The sequence below is a fragment of the Cyclopterus lumpus genome, chromosome 24 (genome assembly GCF_009769545.1).
Source record: "Cyclopterus lumpus isolate fCycLum1 chromosome 24, fCycLum1.pri, whole genome shotgun sequence".
Taxonomy (NCBI): domain Eukaryota; kingdom Metazoa; phylum Chordata; class Actinopteri; order Perciformes; family Cyclopteridae; genus Cyclopterus; species Cyclopterus lumpus.
Window position 1 is genome coordinate 1,509,661 of NC_046989.1, and position 21,167 is coordinate 1,530,827.

The 21,167-nt window shown below is 49.2% G+C and overlaps 1 protein-coding gene across 3 annotated transcripts; it reads right to left on the bottom strand.

Moving 5' to 3' along the window:
- Positions 1 to 749: 749 nt before the first annotated feature.
- On the bottom strand, positions 750 to 20,011 carry LOC117727117 (filamin-A-interacting protein 1-like). Of its 3 annotated transcripts, XM_034527192.1 has the most exons (7): positions 19,460 to 20,011; positions 18,371 to 18,438; positions 12,943 to 13,195; positions 11,908 to 12,081; positions 10,410 to 10,588; positions 2,268 to 5,001; positions 750 to 932 (listed from the first exon to the last, which is right to left on the bottom strand). In XM_034527192.1, the coding sequence occupies exons 3-7, from the start codon at positions 13,186 to 13,188 to the stop codon at positions 750 to 752; spliced, it is 3,516 nt and encodes a 1,171-aa protein (XP_034383083.1). In that variant the 5' UTR covers positions 13,189 to 13,195; positions 18,371 to 18,438; positions 19,460 to 20,011. The 3 variants fall into 3 exon arrangements, with proteins under 3 accessions (XP_034383083.1, XP_034383084.1, XP_034383082.1); XM_034527193.1 differs by lacking the exons at positions 18,371 to 18,438; positions 19,460 to 20,011 and adding an exon at positions 17,991 to 18,351; XM_034527191.1 differs by lacking the exons at positions 18,371 to 18,438; positions 19,460 to 20,011 and having other exon boundaries at positions 12,943 to 14,040.
- Between the last annotated feature and the right edge of the window lie 1,156 nt (positions 20,012 to 21,167).

A 21,167-nucleotide genomic window follows, 5' to 3' on the forward strand; every position in this document is an offset into this window, starting at 1 on the left:
TGTTCATCTTGTAAAGCTGGAAACAAAAGCATCTGCATGTTCACGCTCTTCTTCTTCTTCTTCTTCTTCTTCGTGGAAGTCCTCCCTATTAAAACTATTCTTTTTATTTGTGACCTTTAAGTGTGTTCACCTGTTTAAACGTATTAAAATGTCTTTACTTTCTATGTCTACGTTGCTATTTGTGTGTCCAGGGTTTGTTTGTTGGACAGCGTTCATGCAGTGTTGACAAAGTATGTCGAGACAAATTCAGTTTTTGGTGCTCACAGCATTAAATATTACATTAAAAAAACAGCACCATGTCCCCGTGGCTCCGCGTCAGGAGGTTTTGTATAAGAAGCGTCTTTTATGACGTCCTCTGGAGCGTAAGTCTAACTGTATCATGAAGGTCAAAGGTCATGGAAATATAAGCTGTGAAAATGAGTTCTTATGAGTTTGTTTAGCAGCATGGGATAATATTATGGAGGCTTCCTGGCTGATTCCTCTGCTGTTTGACACACACACACACACACACACACACACACACACACACACTATGAAGCAATGCCAGATTCAGAGATAAATATATTTATTTCTTTACTTAAGTTCCTGTCAAAAAGAAAACGATGAACGAATTCAGACCCTCACAAATAAATTCACAGTGGAAACCTCCAAAAAGCTGCTGGTGAAATAAAAACACACGCTATGAAAACAACTGTCAGTTATGATAATAAAGCTCAGAGCTACCCCCCCCCCCCCTCCCCTGCCCCCCCTCAGCTCTTGCCCCCGGAGGCCGAGCCGCACACCGTCGACCTCCTCAGCTCGATCTTCATCGAGTGGCTCTCGGCTCTCGTCACCGTGGAAACGGCCACGGACGCCTTGCTGCTCGGCTTCGTACCTCTTGACACCGGGATCCGCGTGGCGGCGGTCCGAGCGGACTGCACGTCCGACCCCGGCTGGAAAACAACAACAACAACAAAGGGTTTGGATCACAGAGACTCTCCAGACGATGTGATGTTGAAGCAGAGATTAAGGTGAGTCACAATATCACAATTCATCTCAGGCCTCAACGACGACTTGTGAAAACATAACAGGCTGCAGGGGGAGCCGGATCTGGGTCCTTCCACGGTGGACTGGTCTCTGATGGAGGCCCCGCTGGAGTCTGAGCTGAAGGAGGTTCTGGTGAACCTGCATGATGTCATCTGGTTTCACCTGAACCCGACCCGGTGGCTCCGAAGAGGAGCTTTAAGAAGAACTCTATAGAACCAGACCACCTTCTCTCTGGTGGTCCGTTTACTGATGGAGGTCATATAGAGGACCAGGACTAAACTGAGGTCTATAGAGGACCAGGACTAAACTGAGGTCTATAGAGGACCAGGACTAAACTGAGGTCTATAGAGGACTAGGACTACACTGAGGTCTATAGGGGACCAGGACTACACTGATGTCTATAGAGGACCAGGACTACACTGAGGTCTATAGAGGACCAGGACTAAACTGAGGTCTATAGGGGACCAGGACTACACTGAGGTCTATAGAGGACCAGGACTAAACTGAGGTCTATAGAGGACTAGGACTACACTGAGGTCTATAGGGGACCAGGACTAAACTGAGGTCTATAGAGGACCAGGACTAAACTGAGGTCTATAGAGGACCAGGACTAAACTGAGGTCTATAGAGGACTAGGACTACACTGAGGTCTATAGGGGACCAGGACTACACTGATGTCTATAGAGGACCAGGACTACACTGAGGTCTAAAGAGGACCAAGACTACACTGAGGTCTATAGAGGACCAGGACTACACCGAGGTATGTAGAGGACCAGAACTAAACTGAGGTCATAGAGGACCAGGGCTAAACTGAGGTCATAGAGGACCAGGACTAAACTGAGGTAATTTGTTGACAAATCAAAGCTTACTGGCTCCATTCACACAAGGGTTAACCCTCTTAGCGAGTAATTAACATAATTCTGATAAATTCTGACAGTTTTGAACAAGGTTTCTAACTTCTTGCCCGTGTTCGGTTAAAAGGAGTCAATTTGTCAGTTGGGTAATTCATCAGTAGAAGAGCCTCAGAAAGGCCTCTGTCTCTCTGGGGTGTGTTGGTTCATACCAGTGAGATGTCTATGATGTATGCTTTATACCTGGAGAGAGCGCTATCTAGGAATCATTTCAGAAGCAACTGCAACGTAAGATCAGACAACGTGGAGTCGTCTTTTAGGTTGGTGAAATCACAAAAATATGCAGGAAGAAGTAAAGATGGAGGACGTAATGGTCTCCGAAGCGCTCACCACTGACTGCGTCGGCCTGGCGGACGCCGAGGTGATCGGTGTGATCGTTATGCTGCTCGTCATTTTGCTCTGAGTCGTCTTCCCGGTCGAGGTTTGGTGCGGCGAGCGTAGCACCGTTCCCGTCGACGCTTCCTTGCTGCTTTCGGAGCTCCTGAGCGTCAACAGCGCACCGCCGCACCCCTCGGAGGGCCTCTTGAACTGCGGACCCAAGTGGATGTGGATCTTGTTGTCCTCTGTCGTGATGATGTTGCCGTTGTACTTCCTGTACGGCGTCGGTTGCTTCTCCGGGGTTACCTTGATCACCGTGCGGCTCGCGGTGACGTCGTGAGGCTCGGGCGACGCGCTCGCTTCGGCCACAGGGGTGGTGCTGACCGTGATGATGGACACCGGCAACCGGAGGCCTACGGGTTTATCCGGACTCTTGGCCCTGGAGATGGCCATAATGGTGACCGGGGATTTGGCTCGATCGAAACCTCCCGCCAGCTCACAGGCTTTGCTCCTCGAGGCCACGGTGGTGGGCTCGGGGACGATTGTGATGCGAGGTTTCTGAAGACCGAGAGTCGGGATGATGGTGGTGCTGGAGAAGAAATCCTCGACCAGAGGGCTGGTGATCTCCAACGTGGCGGTGCTGTTCTCGTGATCCGGGGTCACGCGGATGTGCAGCGGCTGGCCCGGCCCGGTCATCTCCGGCGGATGGAACAAGGACACCCGACTGGTCTTGTCGGGAGCGGTCTGAGTAAGCGTAATGGCCTCCTTCTTTTTCATCCAGGGTATCCAGGATTTTTTTGCGCCCAGTTCTGCCGAAGCTGGAGGGTATCGCTCAAGAACCGCCGGCTTTTTAAGACCCCGTTGTCTGAGGTTGCTCATTAGGTGGTTTTCCTCGAGGACTGACTTCCGGATGAAGCCCGCCGCCGTCTCGTCCTCAGCCGATTCGCTCGCCATCGCATCCGTCTGCACTGCGGTGGAGGTCACCGGGACACTGAGCATCCGCTTACCGTTCATGCTGGGTCTCAAGGCGCGACTGTACCGCTTGGTGGCTTCCATCTCCTTCGTAAGGTTGGCGAAGTCATGGCTCAGGCTCATCTTCTTCTCTTCTTCCTGCATGAACCTCTGCTGGAGGACGGAGTAATCCGCCTGCAGCTGGGAGAGCTGGTCCTCCTTGTTCATCAGTTGGTGGATCTTCTCCTTCAGGGCCTGGACGTCCGCCTGCAGCTCTCTAGTTTTGGCCTCCTCCATCTTGCAGCGAATCCTGAGCTCAGCCTCAGGACACGTGACCTCGCCTTTCTCGATGGCTTTGTTTCTGGCGATCTGACTTTTCATTTCTTCCAGCTGCTTCGAGAGGGTGTTCGCTTTGTCCTGCTCCATTCTGAATTTCTTCTCCAGTAGATCGTACTCATCCTCTGTTTTCATTAAGTCTCCTTCTACCACCTCGAGCTGTTTGAGCCGGCTCTTAAGTCTTTCAATTTCTAGCGCAAACTCTTTGACTTTGTTGTCTTCATCTGGATTATTGTCCTTGATGGACCACTTCCTCTGTATTTCCCTCTCAGTCTCCTCAAGTCCATCGATTCTTATTTTCATACCACCTAACTTGGTATTCAGCTTCCTACACTTTTCCTCTTCACTCAGAAGTTTATTTTTTGACTCATCTTTCTCTTTCACGAGGTTTGTGACTCTGACCTCCATTTCAGATTTGAATTTGAGAAGTTTTTTGCTTTCCTCAATCAGCTTCTCCGTGACCTCTGTGACCTTTTCCTGCTCTGCTTTGAACATCCTACTCAAATCATCACTTTTCTGTTCTTCCTGTTTGAGCCTCTCCGCCATGTTTTTCCTTTCGTCGACCAGAATAACTGTGAAGGACTTCAACTTCATCAGATCGTCTTTGAAGACCGTTTCGGCCTTTTCAAACTTCGTCTCTGAGCACTCAAGTCCCTTTAACTGAGTTTTCACCGCCTCCAGCTCGCCGGCCAGATCCTTCACGACACGTTTCTCTTTCTCCAGGTTTGTGTGGAGCTGAGAGCATTCTGTTTTGCTCCGACTGAAAGCCCCCTCCAGTTTCTCTAGCGCAACCATCCTCTTCTGCAGTTTGTCCACCTCCAGCCTCAGCTCCTTGCTGTGGGTCTCCTCACCCTGCAGCCTTTTCCTCAGCTCCCTGCACTGAGTCTCTGCTTTGGTTATTTCCTCATCCTTGCCCTCCATCTCCAGCACTCTCTTCTGCAGATTCTCCAGCTCGGTCATGAGAGACGAATCCCCGCACTCCCCTTTGCTGATCTTCTCCCTCAGCTCCTGCAGGTCTTCCTCTGACTTCTGAAGCGCCTTGTTGCTCTCCTCCAGCTCTTCAATCTTGTGCGCCAATCCGGCCATCTTCAGCCTGAGCTGTCGGCTCTGGGACTCTTCGTGGGCCAGTTTGGCCGTCATCTCCTCTTGTTCCTGGGCAAACCTGGCCGCTCTATGCTCCAGCTCGGCCTCCAGCGCGAGGACCTTCTGGCCGTCCTCCTTGGCGGTGTCGGTGACCGCCACCAAGCGCTGCTCTTTCTCCTGCAGCTTGAGAGCGAGGTCCTGGACCTTCTGGCTCTGCTGGTCGATCTGCTCGATATGCAGCTGCCGCTCGTCCACCAACATCAGGGCGAAGGACTTGAGCTTGACCAGCTCCGCTCTGACCTTCTCCAGCCTCCTGCTGTGGTCCCTGTCCTTACGAGCCTGGTAGACCTTCTCCTGCTCCAGCAGCCTTTTGAGTCTAAGAGCGCAAACAGAGGGAATTACAACCGATGACACAAATTCTGAATTCATTTTGTATTTGTGTGAAAATGTTTGACAGTATCTTGTGACCAAAAATAACCACCCAGTTACTTTTTCTTTTCCTGTATCAGATGGTGCACATCTCTATTTATTGACCTCACTCTTATTGCTATTGTGTTGTATTTTATTTCTTTACACTTGTATAATTGTTATTCTATTGTTTATACATGTTTATATTTGTATTATATAGTTTGTTGCTATTATTCAGTTGTCTGGCACAATAATGTGCTTTGGGATTAATAAAGTTCTATCTTATCTTAAGCACCTGATCCTGGATTGGAAGACAGAATAAAATCAGCCTTTGAAAGGCAACAAAAGAAATTAAAAAAGAGGCAGATTGAGGCTTTGTTACCCTTTTGTGTCTTGAGTTCAGTAAATGGAAGAATTGTGGCTGCAGGTCACAGACTCCATTAATACAAAGGTGTCTTGAGTTGGGTCAACACGCTGATACCTCTGATTGAATTACATTTATCTGGGTATCAATGGGCTCCGAGATGAGAGAGTTCTTATCCTATTAGTTATTAAATGGAGTGTGTAAAAAACTCTGTAATGTGCAACCAGAGGAGTCGCCCCCTGGTGGTCAGGAGAGAGAATGCAGCTTTAACACATGAAGCATAGACTTCTTTACAACCAGAGGAGTCGCCCCCTGGTGGTCAGTAGAGAGAATGCAGCTTCAACACATGAAGCGTAGAATTCTATACAACCAGAGGAGTCTCCCCCTGGTGGTCAGGAGAGAGAATGCAGCTTTAACACATGAAGCGTAGACTTCTATACAACCAGAGGAATCGCCTCCTGGTGGTCAGGAGAGAGAATGCAGCTTTAACACATGAAATATAGACTTCTACACAACCAGAGGAGTCGCCCCCTGGTGGTCAGGAGAGAGAATGCAGCTTTAACACATGAAGCATAGACTTCTATACAACCAGAGGAGTCGCCCCCTGGTGGTCAGTAGAAAGAATGCAGCTTTAACACATGAAGCATAGACTTCTATACAACCAGAGGAGTCTCCCCCTGGTGGTCAGGAGAGAGAATGCAGCTTTAACACATGAAGCATAGACTTCTATACAACCAGAGGAATCGCCTCCTGGTGGTCAGGAGAGAGAATGCAGCTTTAACACATGAAGCATATACTTCTATACAACCAGAGGAGTCGCCCCCTGGTGGTCAGGAGAGAGAATGCAGCTTTAAGACATGAAGCATAGACTTCTATACAACCAGAGGAGTCGCCCCCTGGTGGTCAGGAGAGAGAATGCAGCTTTAAGACATGAACTTTTACAGAGGAGCAATAGAAAGCATCCTGACTGGAAACATAATAAACTGGCACTACAGCGGGGGGTTAAAACCCTCCAGAACATTCTTGGTACCCATCTACTGAGCATCAGTGATATCGGTGCCTGCAAAAGAGCACCAAGACCCCCTGCTGCCGTCTGGAAAGAGAGACGGAAGTATCAGCTGCCAAACCACCAGACTACAGAGCGGCTTCTTTCCTCAAGCTGACAGACTCCTAGATTCATCCTCCATCCTCCAGCATGTCTACAGCTTTGTTTGGTCTTTTTCTAATGCAGCAAACTGGGACTAAAAATTGCATTTTGTTGCACAACCCTGTTGCACAATAAACAACCATGTTATCTTAACCCCAAAAGTCTTCATAGACATGATCATTTTGATGCGCTCATAAAACTGGCACCAACACATTGAACATCTCTAGGATAAAGCAGGAGGAAGAGGCAGCAAAGTTCAAGAGAATTCAGCACCCCGCCGGTAGATGTTTAACTGATCTCTGCGGGAGTCTGAGAGAGTCTGAGAGAGTCTGCTGCAGTTCCCCCTTTTCACAAGTCATGCACGCTCAAAACCTCAGACACACAAACAGGTTCAAATATTCTGCAGGTTTAAGATCTTTACAATCTCAAAAAAACCATCTTCCCCCCTTGAAACCTTATTCAACTTACCAACCAGCTGGGATGCCGAGCAGGTCGTTCCATGTCTGTTTTTTCAAAGAGTTTCTCTCGGGCCACCGGGGGAAGGAAGGAGGGGGAATTAAAGCCACGTCACATTCCAAATGTCATTGGTGGACAATGAAAAAAGGTGGATGTTGTGCTCTGCTGGCTGGTGATGTCATCCACCCCTCCATACAAGTCCAAAGAGGCCCTGCCCGTTGGACACTGAGGAGGAGGAGTTCAGACCGCTCTTCCTCTTCTTCCTTCTACCCGTTCTATTCTCCCTCTGGGCAGCAGGTACGACACAAGACACAAAGCCACTTTAAAAGGCTCAAACATTCTGCGTCCTTTCCCCCCCCCCCAAAACAAATGGCAGTCCGGTTTTGACCCAACCGTCTCCGGTCCGTCCCCATCTTGCAGCCAGCGGCGTTTCCATAGAAGCGGGCCAACAATGCAAGGCGGAGGTTTTGTTTTGGGCAGACAATGCCAGACTTTGCGCAGCCTTTCTTATTATAATCCCCTCTGTCTGTATCGTGCAAAAAGGGAGAAAGGACGTGGATATAAATTCTCCATAGTGGCTGAATTGTATGTGTGTGAGGTCATAGTTTCAGCCAGCAGAGGAGGCCTGTGGTTTGCATTGCAGAGGCTTCTAAATGAGCCAAATATGAGCGATGCAAAGAGCTTACAGATGCAGAGGCTTTCCATCACGTCTCCAAATACATGTAATACATAAATATGAGCCTTTGTACACTGATTGCTTGTGTTTTGTGGCTTAGATACTTGCACTTTTGTTGGCTTTCTGCAATTTTGGGGAGAAATCAGTTTCTTCTGATGCACTCGTTTAAACTCTTGCCGGATAAAAGCTTCTAAACTGTAGCGAATAATACAACTTTTGCCATATTGTAAGTTTCATTTTCATATATTTTTCTTTTAAAATCTTTTTTTTATTGAGGCTCAAAGATAAAAGCAACAACATATTGCAGTACTCCCTTTTCCACCCATTCAGAATGTACGTTCCCACCCCATCAAACTCTCCCACTGCCGGCCAGAAAAACTATGAGTAACAAACCTTTTGGAAACCAAACCACCACTTTGGTCCAGACTAAAATATCTCAACGACTAATGGATGGATTGCCATGACGATTTGAACACAGAGGGATGCTGCTATGGATGCCTACTTTTTTTGGTAATCCCCTCACTCATCTAGCGCCTCCATGGGGTAAAAATGTCAATTTATTTAATACTTTAGTTTATGACCAAATTCCTGCCAAACTAATGTCGTTCCAGGCATCAACTTCTGGTTAATGTGTTAAATCTGCATTCTCTCTCTAACACGTTGTTATGCAAACAGGGCGTGACATCACCCTGGACTCATTCATTCATGATATCACCTGCAGGGAATCTGCTCACTGACTGCAGCAGGAATGTGTCATCAGAGCTCAGCTGGCTGCAGCACATTAAAGCCAGCAGGAGCTGCATGCTGAGAAACCAAAAGGAAAGACACAAATGGGCCACAAAGTTGAGTCAAAGACTACAAAGAGACGCAAAATGACTTCAAAGAGACGCAAAATGACTTCAAAGAGACACAAAATGACTACAAAGAGACGCAAAATGACTACAAAGAGACTCGAGACACGAAATGACTACAAAGAGACACAAAATCACCACAAAGAGACGCAAAATGACTTCAAAGAGACACGAAATGACTACAAAGAGACGCAAAATGACTTCAAAGAGACACAAAATGACTACAAAGAGACACAAAATCACCACAAAGAGACGCAAAATGACTTCAAAGAGACACGAAATGACTACAAAGAGACGCAAAATGACTTCAAAGAGACACAAAATGACTACAAAGAGACACAAAATGACTAGAAAGAGACGCAAAATGACTACAAAGAGACACGAGACACGAAATGACTACAAAGAGACACAAAATGACTAGAAAGAGACACGAAATGACTAGAAAGAGACACGAAATGACTACAAAGAGACTCGAGACACGAAATGACTACAAAGAGACACAAAATGACTACAAAGAGACACAAAATCACCACAAAGAGACACAAAATTACTTCAAAGAGACACGAAATGACTACAAAGAGACGCAAAATGACTTCAAAGAGACACAAAATGACTACAAAGAGACACAAAATGACTACAAAGAGACACAAAATGACTACAAAGAGACACGAAATGACTACAAAGAAACGCGAAATGACTACAAAGAGACACAAAATGACTACAAAGAGACCGCAAAATTACTACAAAGAGACATAAAATGACTACAAAGAGACACGAAATGACTACAAAGAGACACAAAATGACTACAAAGAGACACAAAATCATCATCTGGTTTAGAATGCAGCCCAGATCCTGGTCTTGTCTTTTAGAAGCTGCAGGAGGACCAGAGACTCTCTTCTGCACGACTGCACCCATTTTTGAAAAAGCTAAATAATATAATATAATGTGAAAGATGGTGTAAGCTTCTGAAGAAGTTCAGACGTCACGCTGCCCGCATTCGATGGCTTGATGAGACACGACTCGTCATCTCTTTACATCAGAACCATCAAACTCCTGATGCTCTGCTTCTAATCTGATGCCTTTCTACCAGACAACACCTGCACCTGCAGGATGTGCACGTATTTCAACAACAGGAATGTGCGTGTCCCCCCCCCACAGTGAGGGATGGTACCGCTGTGTGTGTTCTCAGAACCTCAGCAGCCGCTTCCGGACCTGCAGAAGAAGAAGCATGGCGCCGGAGTCGAGGGTTTTACTCATCAGCTCCTCCCACGTGGTCGATATTCTTATTCTGAATGGAGCGTGTTTGTGTTAAAACATGTGTGACATGTTGATGTCCTTCAGCTTCTAGCATCATTCTCTGAACACAGCTGATTGACTCCATGAGTCCACTTCCTGTTAGTGAAGCTGGAAGAGAAGAAGAAGAGGAGGAGAAGAGGAGGAGAAAAGAAGAAGAAGAGGAGAAGAAGAGGAGGAGAAGAGGAGAAGAAGCAGAAACATCATGGAGGACTTGATGTCAACAGGTTTCTGGATACCAACAAATACCTTTTAGGGAAGCTGTATGAAGGAAAGAAAGACGGAGGTCTTTTGATGTGGATCAATGCGCCGCTGAAAGTAGTCCCTATTCCCTCCTGTCTTTTGATGTGGATCAATGCGCCGCTGAAAGTAGTCCCTATTCCCTCCTGTCTTGAATACAACTACAGTAACAAGCGGTTGAAGGAAATTGCAAATGAAACTCTATATTTGTGTCTTCAGTGGGAACCAATAGGAGCCGAGAGCCGCGTGCTGAATGGCTCATTACCAATGAGCCGATGAGTTCTGTAACACACCGTGAATCGTCCTTTTTCCCCCAGGATGAGACCTGGACTGGGACCACGGGCCTCACCTTTCCCTCTCCTGCTCCAGCAGGTTGGTGAAGTCGTCGCTCTTGTTCATGAAGTTGCCGTGGTTACGCTTCTCGCTGTCCAGCTCCGTGATGGTGCGGCGGTGGCTTTTCTCCGCCAGCAGCAGCTGTTCCAACATCCGCCGGTACGTCTCCTTCTGTTTGACCTCCAGACGATCCAGCTGGAAGGGGGGGGGGGGGGGGGGGGGGGGTCAACAGCAGCTCAGGCCACAACGCCCCCAAAGAAAACCATGAGCCACGATTTGTGTGACAACAAACTTTGACCTCTGACCTCTGAAGAGTGTTTTCCCTCCTCTGACCTCTGAAGAGCGTTTGCCCACCTCTGACCTCTGACCCCTGTAGAGCGTTTGCTCTCCTCTGACCTCTGTAGAGCGTTTGCTCTCCTCTGACCTCTGACCCCTGTAGAGCGTTTGCTATCCTCTGACCTCTGACCCCTGTAGAGCGTTTTCCCTCCTCTGACCTCTGACCCCTGTAGAGTGTTTTCCCTCCTCTGACCCCTGTAGAGCGTTTGCCCTCCTCTGACCTCTGACCCCTGTAGAGCGTTTGCTCTCCTCTGACCTCTGACCCCTGTAGAGCGTTTGCTCTCCTCTGACCTCTGACCCCTGTAGAGTGTTTTCCCTCCTCTGACCTCTGACCCCTGTAGAGCGTTTGCCCTCCTCTGACCTCTGACCCCTGTAGAGCGTTTGCTCTCCTCTGACCTCTGACCCCTGTAGAGCGTTTGCTCTCCTCTGACCTCTGACCCCTGTAGAGCGTTTGCCCTCCTCTGACCTCTGACCCCTGTAGAGCGTTTGCCCTCCTCTGACCTCTGACCCCTGTAGAGCGTTTGCTCTCCTCTGACCTCTGACCCCTGTAGAGCGTTTGCTCTCCTCTGACCTCTGACCCCTGTAGAGTGTTTTCCCTCCTCTGACCTCTGACCCCTCCTCTGACCCCTGTAGAGCGTTTGCCCTCCTCTGACCTCTGACCCCTGTAGAGCGTTTGCTCTCCTCTGACCTCTGACCCCTGTAGAGCGTTTGCTCTCCTCTGACCTCTGTAGAGCGTTTGCCCTCCTCTGACCTCTGACCCCTGTAGAGCGTTTGCCCTCCTCTGACCTCTGACCCCTGTAGAGCGTTTGCCCTCCTCTGACCCCTGTAGAGCGTTTGCCCTCCTCTGACCCCTGTAGAGCGTTTGCCCTCCTCTGACCTATGACCCCTGTAGAGCGCTTGCCCTCCTCTGACCTCTGACCCCTGTAGAGCGTTTGCCCTCCTCTGACCCCTGTAGAGCGTTTGCCCTCCTCTGACCTCTGACCCCTGTAGGGCGTTTGCCCTCCTCTAACCTCTGACCCCTGTAGAGCCTTTGCCCTCCTCTGACCTCTGACCCCTGTAGAGCCTTTGCCCTCCTCTGACCTCTGACCCCTGTAGAGCGTTTGCCCTCCTCTGACCCCTGTAGAGCCTTTGCCCTCCTCTGACCTCTGACCCCTGTAGAGCGTTTGCCCTCCTCTGACCTCGGTCATGGGTTTCTCGTACACGTCGTCCATGCCGCTGGTCCTCAGGGTGAGCTGCCCGTCTCTCTGCAGCGCCTGAAGGGCTTTGATGGGGACGGCGGAGGCGTACTGGGCCTCCAGAGCCTCCGGTCTGGTTCTGTCCCACTTCAGCAGGCCGATGATGTCCTCTCTGGCCTGAGGAGACACGGCAGAGCCTGTGTTGTGTTTTTATTCATGATTACTGTGTGTTTGTTTTTCCTGTGGTGTGAAAGAAAGTTTTTATAACAATGTTTTATGGATGAATAAATTACCTTTAAACACTGCAGGTTTCTTTAGTACTATATTTATTATATATAAATAATGTATTAGTATTACTCAGAAAATTGACAGTTTTATTTCTCAAAAACAAAACAAAACATAGATTTAAAAAATAGAAAATGTTATGATATTGATAGTTGTTATATAATAATACATTTTAAATATTTTTTAATTATTAATAATTATTTTGTATTTCTTTATGATACTGATGTTGTTTGTCCTGTTGATGACGTTAAATGATGAGGTCACGTAAAAACTGATAATAAGGATGTCTAATAATAATATTAAAAATAACAATAACAATAACAATACTATTATGTATCATCATATTAAAACAACATTTTATTAAAGTGCCTTGCAAATAAAATGTTATTCAAGAAGCACTTTTGCATTTTTTCTCACAAAACAGGAAAATAGTAAATATACAAAAATACAAAAAAACAACAAATTAGACGCATTGAAAAAAGACAATTAACAAATGTGATGGAAAAATGTATCACAAGTGAGTAAGAAATCTGGACTGAAATAAGAATATTTATTGTGGTTGTGATGAAGATGAACTCGTAGTTACAGATTTACAAAGAGGAATAAAGGACTCCAGCGGTGGTAGTTCAGATTTGGTCATATTCAGTTCTGGGTTTGTTGAAGACGGATCTGACAGAAGTCTCAAACCAGACTTCAAGCTCATGACGACTCCACTCCTAATCAACGTCCCTGTGAAGTGAATCTGGTTCGTACCTGAACTTCTCCTTCCATGATCCCCAGCAGCTGCAGCATGTCGGACTTTGACAGATCCGCCGCCGGCTTCCTGCTCTCTGCAGGTTTCTGAGGTTTCGCCGCCCTCCCGTCCTTTTCCTCCCGCTGGACCTTCATCTTCCTCTTTGCGAGCTCCGGTTTGTTCTCCTCCACCTGCTTGATGAAACCTCTGGTGGGCTGGATGTGTCCGTCGTCGGGACCCTCCATGGTGCAGCTCCTGGATCGCATCTTACTCCTGTGGAGTGTAAACAAAGGAGCCGATAAGTGAGACAGCGATACGAGAAACCTTTCAGTTGACCAACTCCTCAGGGACCACATGGAGTCACTTAGATCCCCAACTCCTCAACACCTTGATCAGCCCTAGTATTTGATCAGCAACCTTCTTGATATGTCAAAGAGAGAGCCAAGATTGCCTTTGTTATGGGGTCTGGGAGGGCGCTAGCTTGGCCTACAAGTTTATGGGAGTCAGTCGATAGCTAACTCCTCATACCAGGACTTTTCTGATGACATGCGTAGGGTTTTTGATCACCCCCTTCGCGATAAAGACATTTCCTCTTGCCTGCTTGTTGCACATGGTTCTGGGTGGAGCGACGTATCCCTACAGGAGGTCTTCCTCAGAGGGCTTAAAAACCCTGTAAGAGAGGAACTTGTCACGACTGTTGTAGCCAGAGAGCGCGAGAGAGAGAGGACCCAAATGCCGACAACGGTACAAAGGAAACGTTATTCCTTTTGGAAAATACAGAGGAATCACAAAAAGTAGGCTCTCGGCAGGGAGATCATCTAAGGACAAAAACACTACGAACAGAAGACAAACAGGGTTTAAATACACAGGGAATGTGCAGGTGATTAGACACAGGACAATCACAGGGACAGGAAGTGCAGGGAAACAGAGGACACGAGAGACAAGGACTTCAAAATAAAACAGGAAACGAGACGCAAAAACCCGGAATGTGACAGAACGAGTAGTGAGGGATGACTCTGAGGGTCGCCTTAATGAGTTTAGGAAGGAGAGACCTAGCCGCCCTTTTAGTTTACCACCCCCTTCCGTCCATGAGGACCAGCCACAGTCCTGTTTCAAGTTCCCAGACCCCTCCTGGCTTTCCGCCTCCCCACACCTGCTGGTCAGAACGCGCCTTCAGCAGAGGAACCCATGCTGCTGGGCAGAACGCGCCTTTAGCAGAGGAACCCATGCTGCTGGGCAGAACGCGCCTTTAGCAGAGGAACCCATGCTGCTGGTCAGAACGCGCCTTCAGCAGAGGAACCCATGCTGCTGGGCAGAACGCGCCTTCAGCAGAGGAACCCATGCTGCTGGGCAGAACGCGCCTTCAGCAGAGGAACCCATGCTGCTGGGCAGAACGTGCCTTTAGCAGAGGAACCCATGCTGCTGGGCAGAACGCGCCTTTAGCAGAGGAACCCATGCTGCTGGTCAGAACGCGCCTTTAGCAGAGGAACCCATGCTGCTGGGCAGAACGCGCCTTTAGCAGAGGAACCCATGCTGCTGGGCAGAACGCGCCTTTAGCAGAGGAACCCGTGCTGCTGGGCAGAACGCGCCTTCAGCAGAGGAACCCATGCTGCTGGGCAGAACGCGCCTTTATCAGAGGAACCCATGCTGCTGGTCAGAACGCGCCTTTAGCAGAGGAACCCATGCTGCTGGTCAGAACGCGCCTTTAGCAGAGGAACTCATGCTGCTGGGCAGAACGTGCCTTTAGCAGAGGAACCCGTGCTGCTGGGCAGAACGCGCCTTCAGCAGAGGAACCCATGCTGCTGGGCAGAACGCGCCTTTATCAGAGGAACCCATGCTGCTGGTCAGAACGCGCCTTTAGCAGAGGAACCCATGCTGCTGGTCAGAACGCGCCTTCAGCAGAGGAACCCATGCTGCTGGGCAGAACGCGCCTTTAGCAGAGGAACCCATGCTGCTGGTCAGAACGCGCCTTTAGCAGAGGAACCCATGCTGCTGGGCAGAACGCGCCTTCAGCAGAGGAACCCATGCTGCTGGGCAGAACGCGCCTTTATCAGAGGAACCCATGCTGCTGTTCAGAACGCGCCTTTAGCAGAGGAACCCATGCTGCTGGGCAGAACTCGCCTTTAGCAGAGGAACCCATGCTGTTGGTCAGAATGCGCCTTTAGCAGAGGAACCCATGCTGCTGGGCAGAACACGCCTTCAGCAGAGGAACCCATGCTGCTGGTCAGAACGCGCCTTCAGCAGAGGAACCCATGCTGCTGGGCAGAACGCGCCTTTAGCAGAGGAACCCATGCTGCTGGGCAGAACAAGCCTTCAGCAGAGGAACCCATGCTGCTGGGCAGAACGCGCCTTCAGCAGAGGAACCCATGCTGCTGGGCAGAACGCGCCTTTAGCAGAGGAACCCATTTTGCTGGGCAGAACGCGCCTTCAGCAGAGGAACCCATGCTGCTGGGCAGAACGCGCCTTTAGCAGAGGAACCCATGCTGCTGGTCAGAACGCGCCTTCAGCAGAGGAACCCATGCTGCTGGGCAGAACGCGCCTTCAGCAGAGGAACCCATGCTGCTGGGCAGAACGCGCCTTCAGCAGAGGAACCCATGCTGCTGGGCAGAACGCGCCTTTATCAGAGGAACCCATGCTGCTGGGCAGAACGCGCCTTTAGCAGAGGAACTCATGCTGCTGGGCAGAACGCGCCTTCAGCAGAGGAACCCATGCTGCTGGGCAGAACGCGCCTTTATCAGAGGAACCCATGCTGCTGGTCAGAACGCGCCTTTAGCAGAGGAACCCATGCTGCTGGTCAGAACGCGCCTTCAGCAGAGGAACCCATGCTGCTGGGCAGAACGCGCCTTTAGCAGAGGAACCCATGCTGCTGGTCAGAACGCGCCTTTAGCAGAGGAACCCATGCTGCTGGGCAGAACGCGCCTTCAGCAGAGGAACCCATGCTGCTGGGCAGAACGCGCCTTTATCAGAGGAACCCATGCTGCTGGGCAGAACGCGCCTTCAGCAGAGGAACCCATGCTGCTGGGCAGAACGCGCCTTTATCAGAGGAACCCATGCTGCTGGGCAGAACGCGCCTTTATCAGAGGAACCCATGCTGCTGGGCAGAACGCGCCTTTAGCAGAGGAACCCATGCTGCTGGTCAGAACGCGCCTTTAGCAGAGGAACCCATGCTGCTGGGCAGAACGCGCCTTCAGCAGAGGAACCCATGCTGCTGGGCAGAACGCGCCTTTATCAGAGGAACCCATGCTGCTGGTCAGAACGCGCCTTTATCAGAGGAACCCATGCTGCTGGGCAGAACGCGCCTTTATCAGAGGAACCCATGCTGCTGGGCAGAACGTGCCTTCAGCAGAGGAACCCATGCTGCTGGGCAGAACGCGCCTTTATCAGAGGAACCCATGCTGCTGGGCAGAACGCGCCTTTAGCAGAGGAACCCATGCTGCTGGTCAGAACGCGCCTTTAGCAGAGGAACCCATGCTGCTGGGCAGAACTCGCCTTTAGCAGAGGAACCCATGCTGTTGGTCAGAATGCGCCTTTAGCAGAGGAACCCATGCTGCTGGGCAGAACACGCCTTCAGCAGAGGAACCCATGCTGCTGGTCAGAACGCGCCTTCAGCAGAGGAACCCATGCTGCTGGGCAGAACGCGCCTTTAGCAGAGGAACCCATGCTGCTGGGCAGAACGCGCCTTTAGCAGAGGAACTCATGCTGCTGGGCAGAACGCGCCTTTAGCAGAGGAACCCATGCTGCTGGGCAGAACGCGCCTTTAGCAGAGGAACCCATGCTGCTGGTCAGAACGCGCCTTCAGCAGAGGAACCCATGCTGCTGGGCAGAACGCGCCTTTAGCAGAGGAACCCATGCTGCTGGTCAGAACGCGCCTTTAGCAGAGGAACCCATGCTGCTGGGCAGAACGCGCCTTCAGCAGAGGAACCCATGCTGCTGGGCAGAACGCGCCTTTATCAGAGGAACCCATGCTGCTGGGCAGAACGCGCCTTCAGCAGAGGAACCCATGCTGCTGGGCAGAACGCGCCTTTATCAGAGGAACCCATGCTGCTGGGCAGAACGCGCCTTTAGCAGAGGAACCCATGCTGCTGGGCAGAACGCGCCTTTATCAGAGGAACCCATGCTGCTGGGCAGAACGCGCCTTTATCAGAGGAACCCATGCTGCTGGGCAGAACGCGCCTTTAGCAGAGGAACCCATGCTGCTGGTCAGAACGCGCCTTTAGCAGAGGAACCCATGCTGCTGGGCAGAACGCGCCTTCAGCAGAGGAACCCATGCTGCTGGGCAGAACGCGCCTTTATCAGAGGAACCCATGCTGCTGGTCAGAACGCGCCTTTATCAGAGGAACCCATGCTGCTGGGCAGAACGCGCCTTTATCAGAGGAACCCATGCAGCTGGTCAGAACGCGCCTTCAGCAGAGGAACCCATGCTGCTGGGCAGAACGCGCCTTTATCAGAGGAACCCATGCTGCTGGGCAGAACGCGCCTTTATCAGAGGAACCCATGCTGCTGGGCAGAACGCGCCTTTATCAGAGGAACCCATGCTGCTGGGCAGAACGCGCCTTTATCAGAGGAACCCATGCTGCTGGGCAGAACGCGCCTTTATCAGAGGAGCGGCGCCGTAGCATCATAGCTGGATTGTGTATTTATTCTGGCCAAACTGGTCATTTTCTGGCCTCCTGTCTGGCTGGTCAGTAGAGGTGGGGATACTGATGAGCGAGACTACTTCCTGTATTGCCCCCCAGATCAGAATGCACTGATTACTAATTACTAATGCCCCCGCAGTCTTCCAAACTCTGATCAATGATGTCCTTCGTGATGTCCTGAACCGATCTGTTTGGATTATTTAGATGACATCTTGAGCTTCTCCTGGAACACATCAGCCATGTGAGGCAGGTTCTCCAGCGGCTACTGGAGAACAAACTCTACATTAAAGCGGAGAAGTGTGATTTTCATGTGGCTCCCCCGCTGAGCATAAATAACGACTGGAAGGAGACGAGTATTTATGGTCCCTATAACTTTTTTTTTTTTTTTTAATTATTTTTTACTGGAGTCAAATTTCTCTTTCGTCCAATACCTGGAGAGCTGATGAGATTTCAGCTCAAAGCCTCGCTGCTCGAGAGTAAGGCCGCCCGACACCTGGTATGCTAACGCTAATGCAGCGGGTTACGTCTTCTCTAATATTAGCACGGAGGGCTTCAGCTTGTTTACGTACAGAACAGCTGCTCAGTTTGACCAGTTTGACCAGTTTACGCTGGCGGTCATTAGAACGGCACTGGCCCAGTTAGTGGTCCATCCATCTGATCGGGTTTAGCTGTCAATCATCCACATTACAGCCTCTATTTGTGAGCAGACGCAGCTGTTTGTTTGGTCAAGTTTTATTCAGGGGTATTTTTAGGGTCTCCCCCCAACTTGTCTATGTTCAGAGTCCAACAACAAGGGGGGGGGGGCTATCACTTTGTGGTCCATCAGCAATCCCACAGATGCCTGGACCTCCGTTTTCCTTGGCGGCTGCAGCTCCTGCGCTGTAAACAAAGAGGAGCTATGAGATAATAATAATAATAATAATAATAATAATAATAATAATAATAATAATGTGAGGCAGGAACTCCACAGCGGCCACTAAACACCCTCTGGGTTATGTTTCTGGCTTTTTGTGTACGCTAATATTGAAAAGATAAGAGTCCTCACTTAATATACAGCTCATTGTGGGATAATAGTTTTCTCTTGTTTGACAACATGAAGCTGCATCATGATTATAAGCGAAGGTGACGTCTGTCATGTCGGCTTTGTTGACGGTTAAGATGTAAAATAGGGATGTTACGTCATATCAACACGAGCCATCAAATATAATTTAGCTTCCGGAGGCGGCCATATTTGGTGGAAGATGTGCGTATTATTTATGACAATGATTCATTGATTATACATAAAATATTACTTTGTCCTTTAAGTTTAAGCGTAACTATCAGAAGATTTCAGCTGACTCCATATTTATGATCATTTTCAGGCTCTATTTATTTAAGTTGGATACTTTTGAGCTTTCTCGACTTGGATGTTGACGTGAACATTATTTATAATTTGGAAACTGCTAATTACAATAAGATTAACTTGGTAGTCAAACGGAATACCCATAAACAATAATTCCCAGAAACATGTTGCTCCGTCCTCTTTCAGTAACTTTTCTATATTATTATTGTCACATGATTGGTGCTGCACTACTTTAGTTTATGTTCCTTTCCTTGTATTTATATGGTTTTATTGACCTCTCCACTAACATCAGTTTCACTTCTGGTTTTTGAGTTTGTTTGAATGCAAAAATAAAATGTAAAAGTTTGATTTGGTTGTAATGATCCGTTCGTGCGTCGTATCCAAACCTCTTGAGATCAAAGCACAAGTAAATATCATCGTAATGATGTGAACGTGGACTCATCCAGATTAATATCACATCTAATTCAAGAAGGCCTCGTGCAGTCAGCAGCTCCTCAGACGACATGGTCGACATGGTGGAGGCGTGGCGCTCAGTAACAAGGACTCGGTGGAACTCACCATCAAGGGGGACGCGGGGCAGTGGGTCATCGGTGCTGCAGAGTCCTCAGAGGCACGAGGACGCCAAGATGAGGAACCACTTCAATAATCCACTGTTTCATACGATGAAGAACGACTCTTCTGGACCCGGTTGCATGTAAAGTCGTTCTTCTTCTATGATTCTGTGGGAAAGGCCTGATGTCAGTGGACCAAGCAGCCAGTGGAACGTACAGGCGAGGCTTGAATGCCACGACGGGCTCACAGAACCAGTGGAAGTGTTGAGCTGTGAGACATCTTCAGTGTTCCTGAAGAGGAAGAGCAGCTCGCTTCACTTCGGACGCACTTGTTCTGTTCCCAGTTGTCCAGCTAAATGTCCCATCGATTCTTCTATTGCACCAAAACATATGAAATATTCCTTCAACCGTCCAAATAACAACATATTCCTGAGACGAGGCAGGTCTCTATTTGTATTTCTAATCCTCGCGGCGGTTCAGAGCTCTGATCAGTGACTAGTCCAGAAGGCTGACATCACCCCCGACATGCAGCCGAGCAGCAGCCAAGTCTCACATGCCTCTCAAATGGATTGAGCATGAAGTCACTTCCCTCATAAGCTCTGTGAGTAATGAGGGGGGGGGGGGGGGGGGGGGGGGGGAGCTCAAAACTGCTGATGAATCTCAAGAGGTTTTGTGGTGAGCCCACCAGCATCGGAAGAGGAATGACTCAAGTCTCAAGCTGCATTCTCTCTCCTGACCACCAGGGGGCGACTCCTCTGGTTGTATAGAAGTCTATGCTTCATGAATTAAAGCTGCATTCTCTCTCCTGACCACCAGGGGGCGACTCCTCTGGTTGTATAGAAGTCTATGCTTCATGTGTTAAAGCTGCATTCTCTCTCCTGACCACCAGGGGCGACTCCTCTGATTGTATAGAAGTCTATGCTTCATGTGGTAAAGCTGCATTCTCTCTCCTGACCACCAGGGGGCGACTCCTCTGGTTGTATAGAAGTCTATGCTTCATGTGTTAAAGCTGCATTCTCTCTCCTGACCACCGGGGGGCGACTCCTCTGGTTGTATAGAAGTCTATGCTTCATGTGTTGAAGCTGCATTCTCTCTCCTGACCACCAGGGGGCGACTCCTCTGGTTGTATAGAAGTATATGCTTCATGTGGTAAAGCTGCATTCTCTCTCCTGACCGCCAGAGGGCGACTCCTCTGGTTGTATAGAAGTCTATGCTTCAAGTGTTAAAGCTGCATTCTCTCTCCTGACCACCAGGGGGCGACTCCTCTGGTTGTATAGAAGTCTATGATTCATATGTTAAAAAACTGCATTCTCTCTCCTGACCACCAAGGGCGACTCCTCTGGTTGTATAGAAGTCTATGCTTCATGTGTTAAAGCTGCATTCTCTCTCCTGACCACCAGGGGGCGACTCCTCTGGTTGTATAGAAGTCTATGCTTCATGTGTTAAAGCTGCATTCTCTCTCCTGACCACCAGGGGGCGACTCCTCTGGTTGTATAGAAGTCTATGCTTCATGTGTTAAAGCTGCATTCTCTCTCCTGGCCACCAGGAATCAGCCGATCTGTTCCCACCACATTTAAAAGAACCCTGTTGATAAATTAGATCTTGATATCCTGCAGACAGACGAACCAGAAGAAGAAATCACGTTTAAAGAATAATATCTTTGTATAAATGGCGTTAAATGAAGGAGGTTTGTGAAGGTTTCTGTTAAACAACCC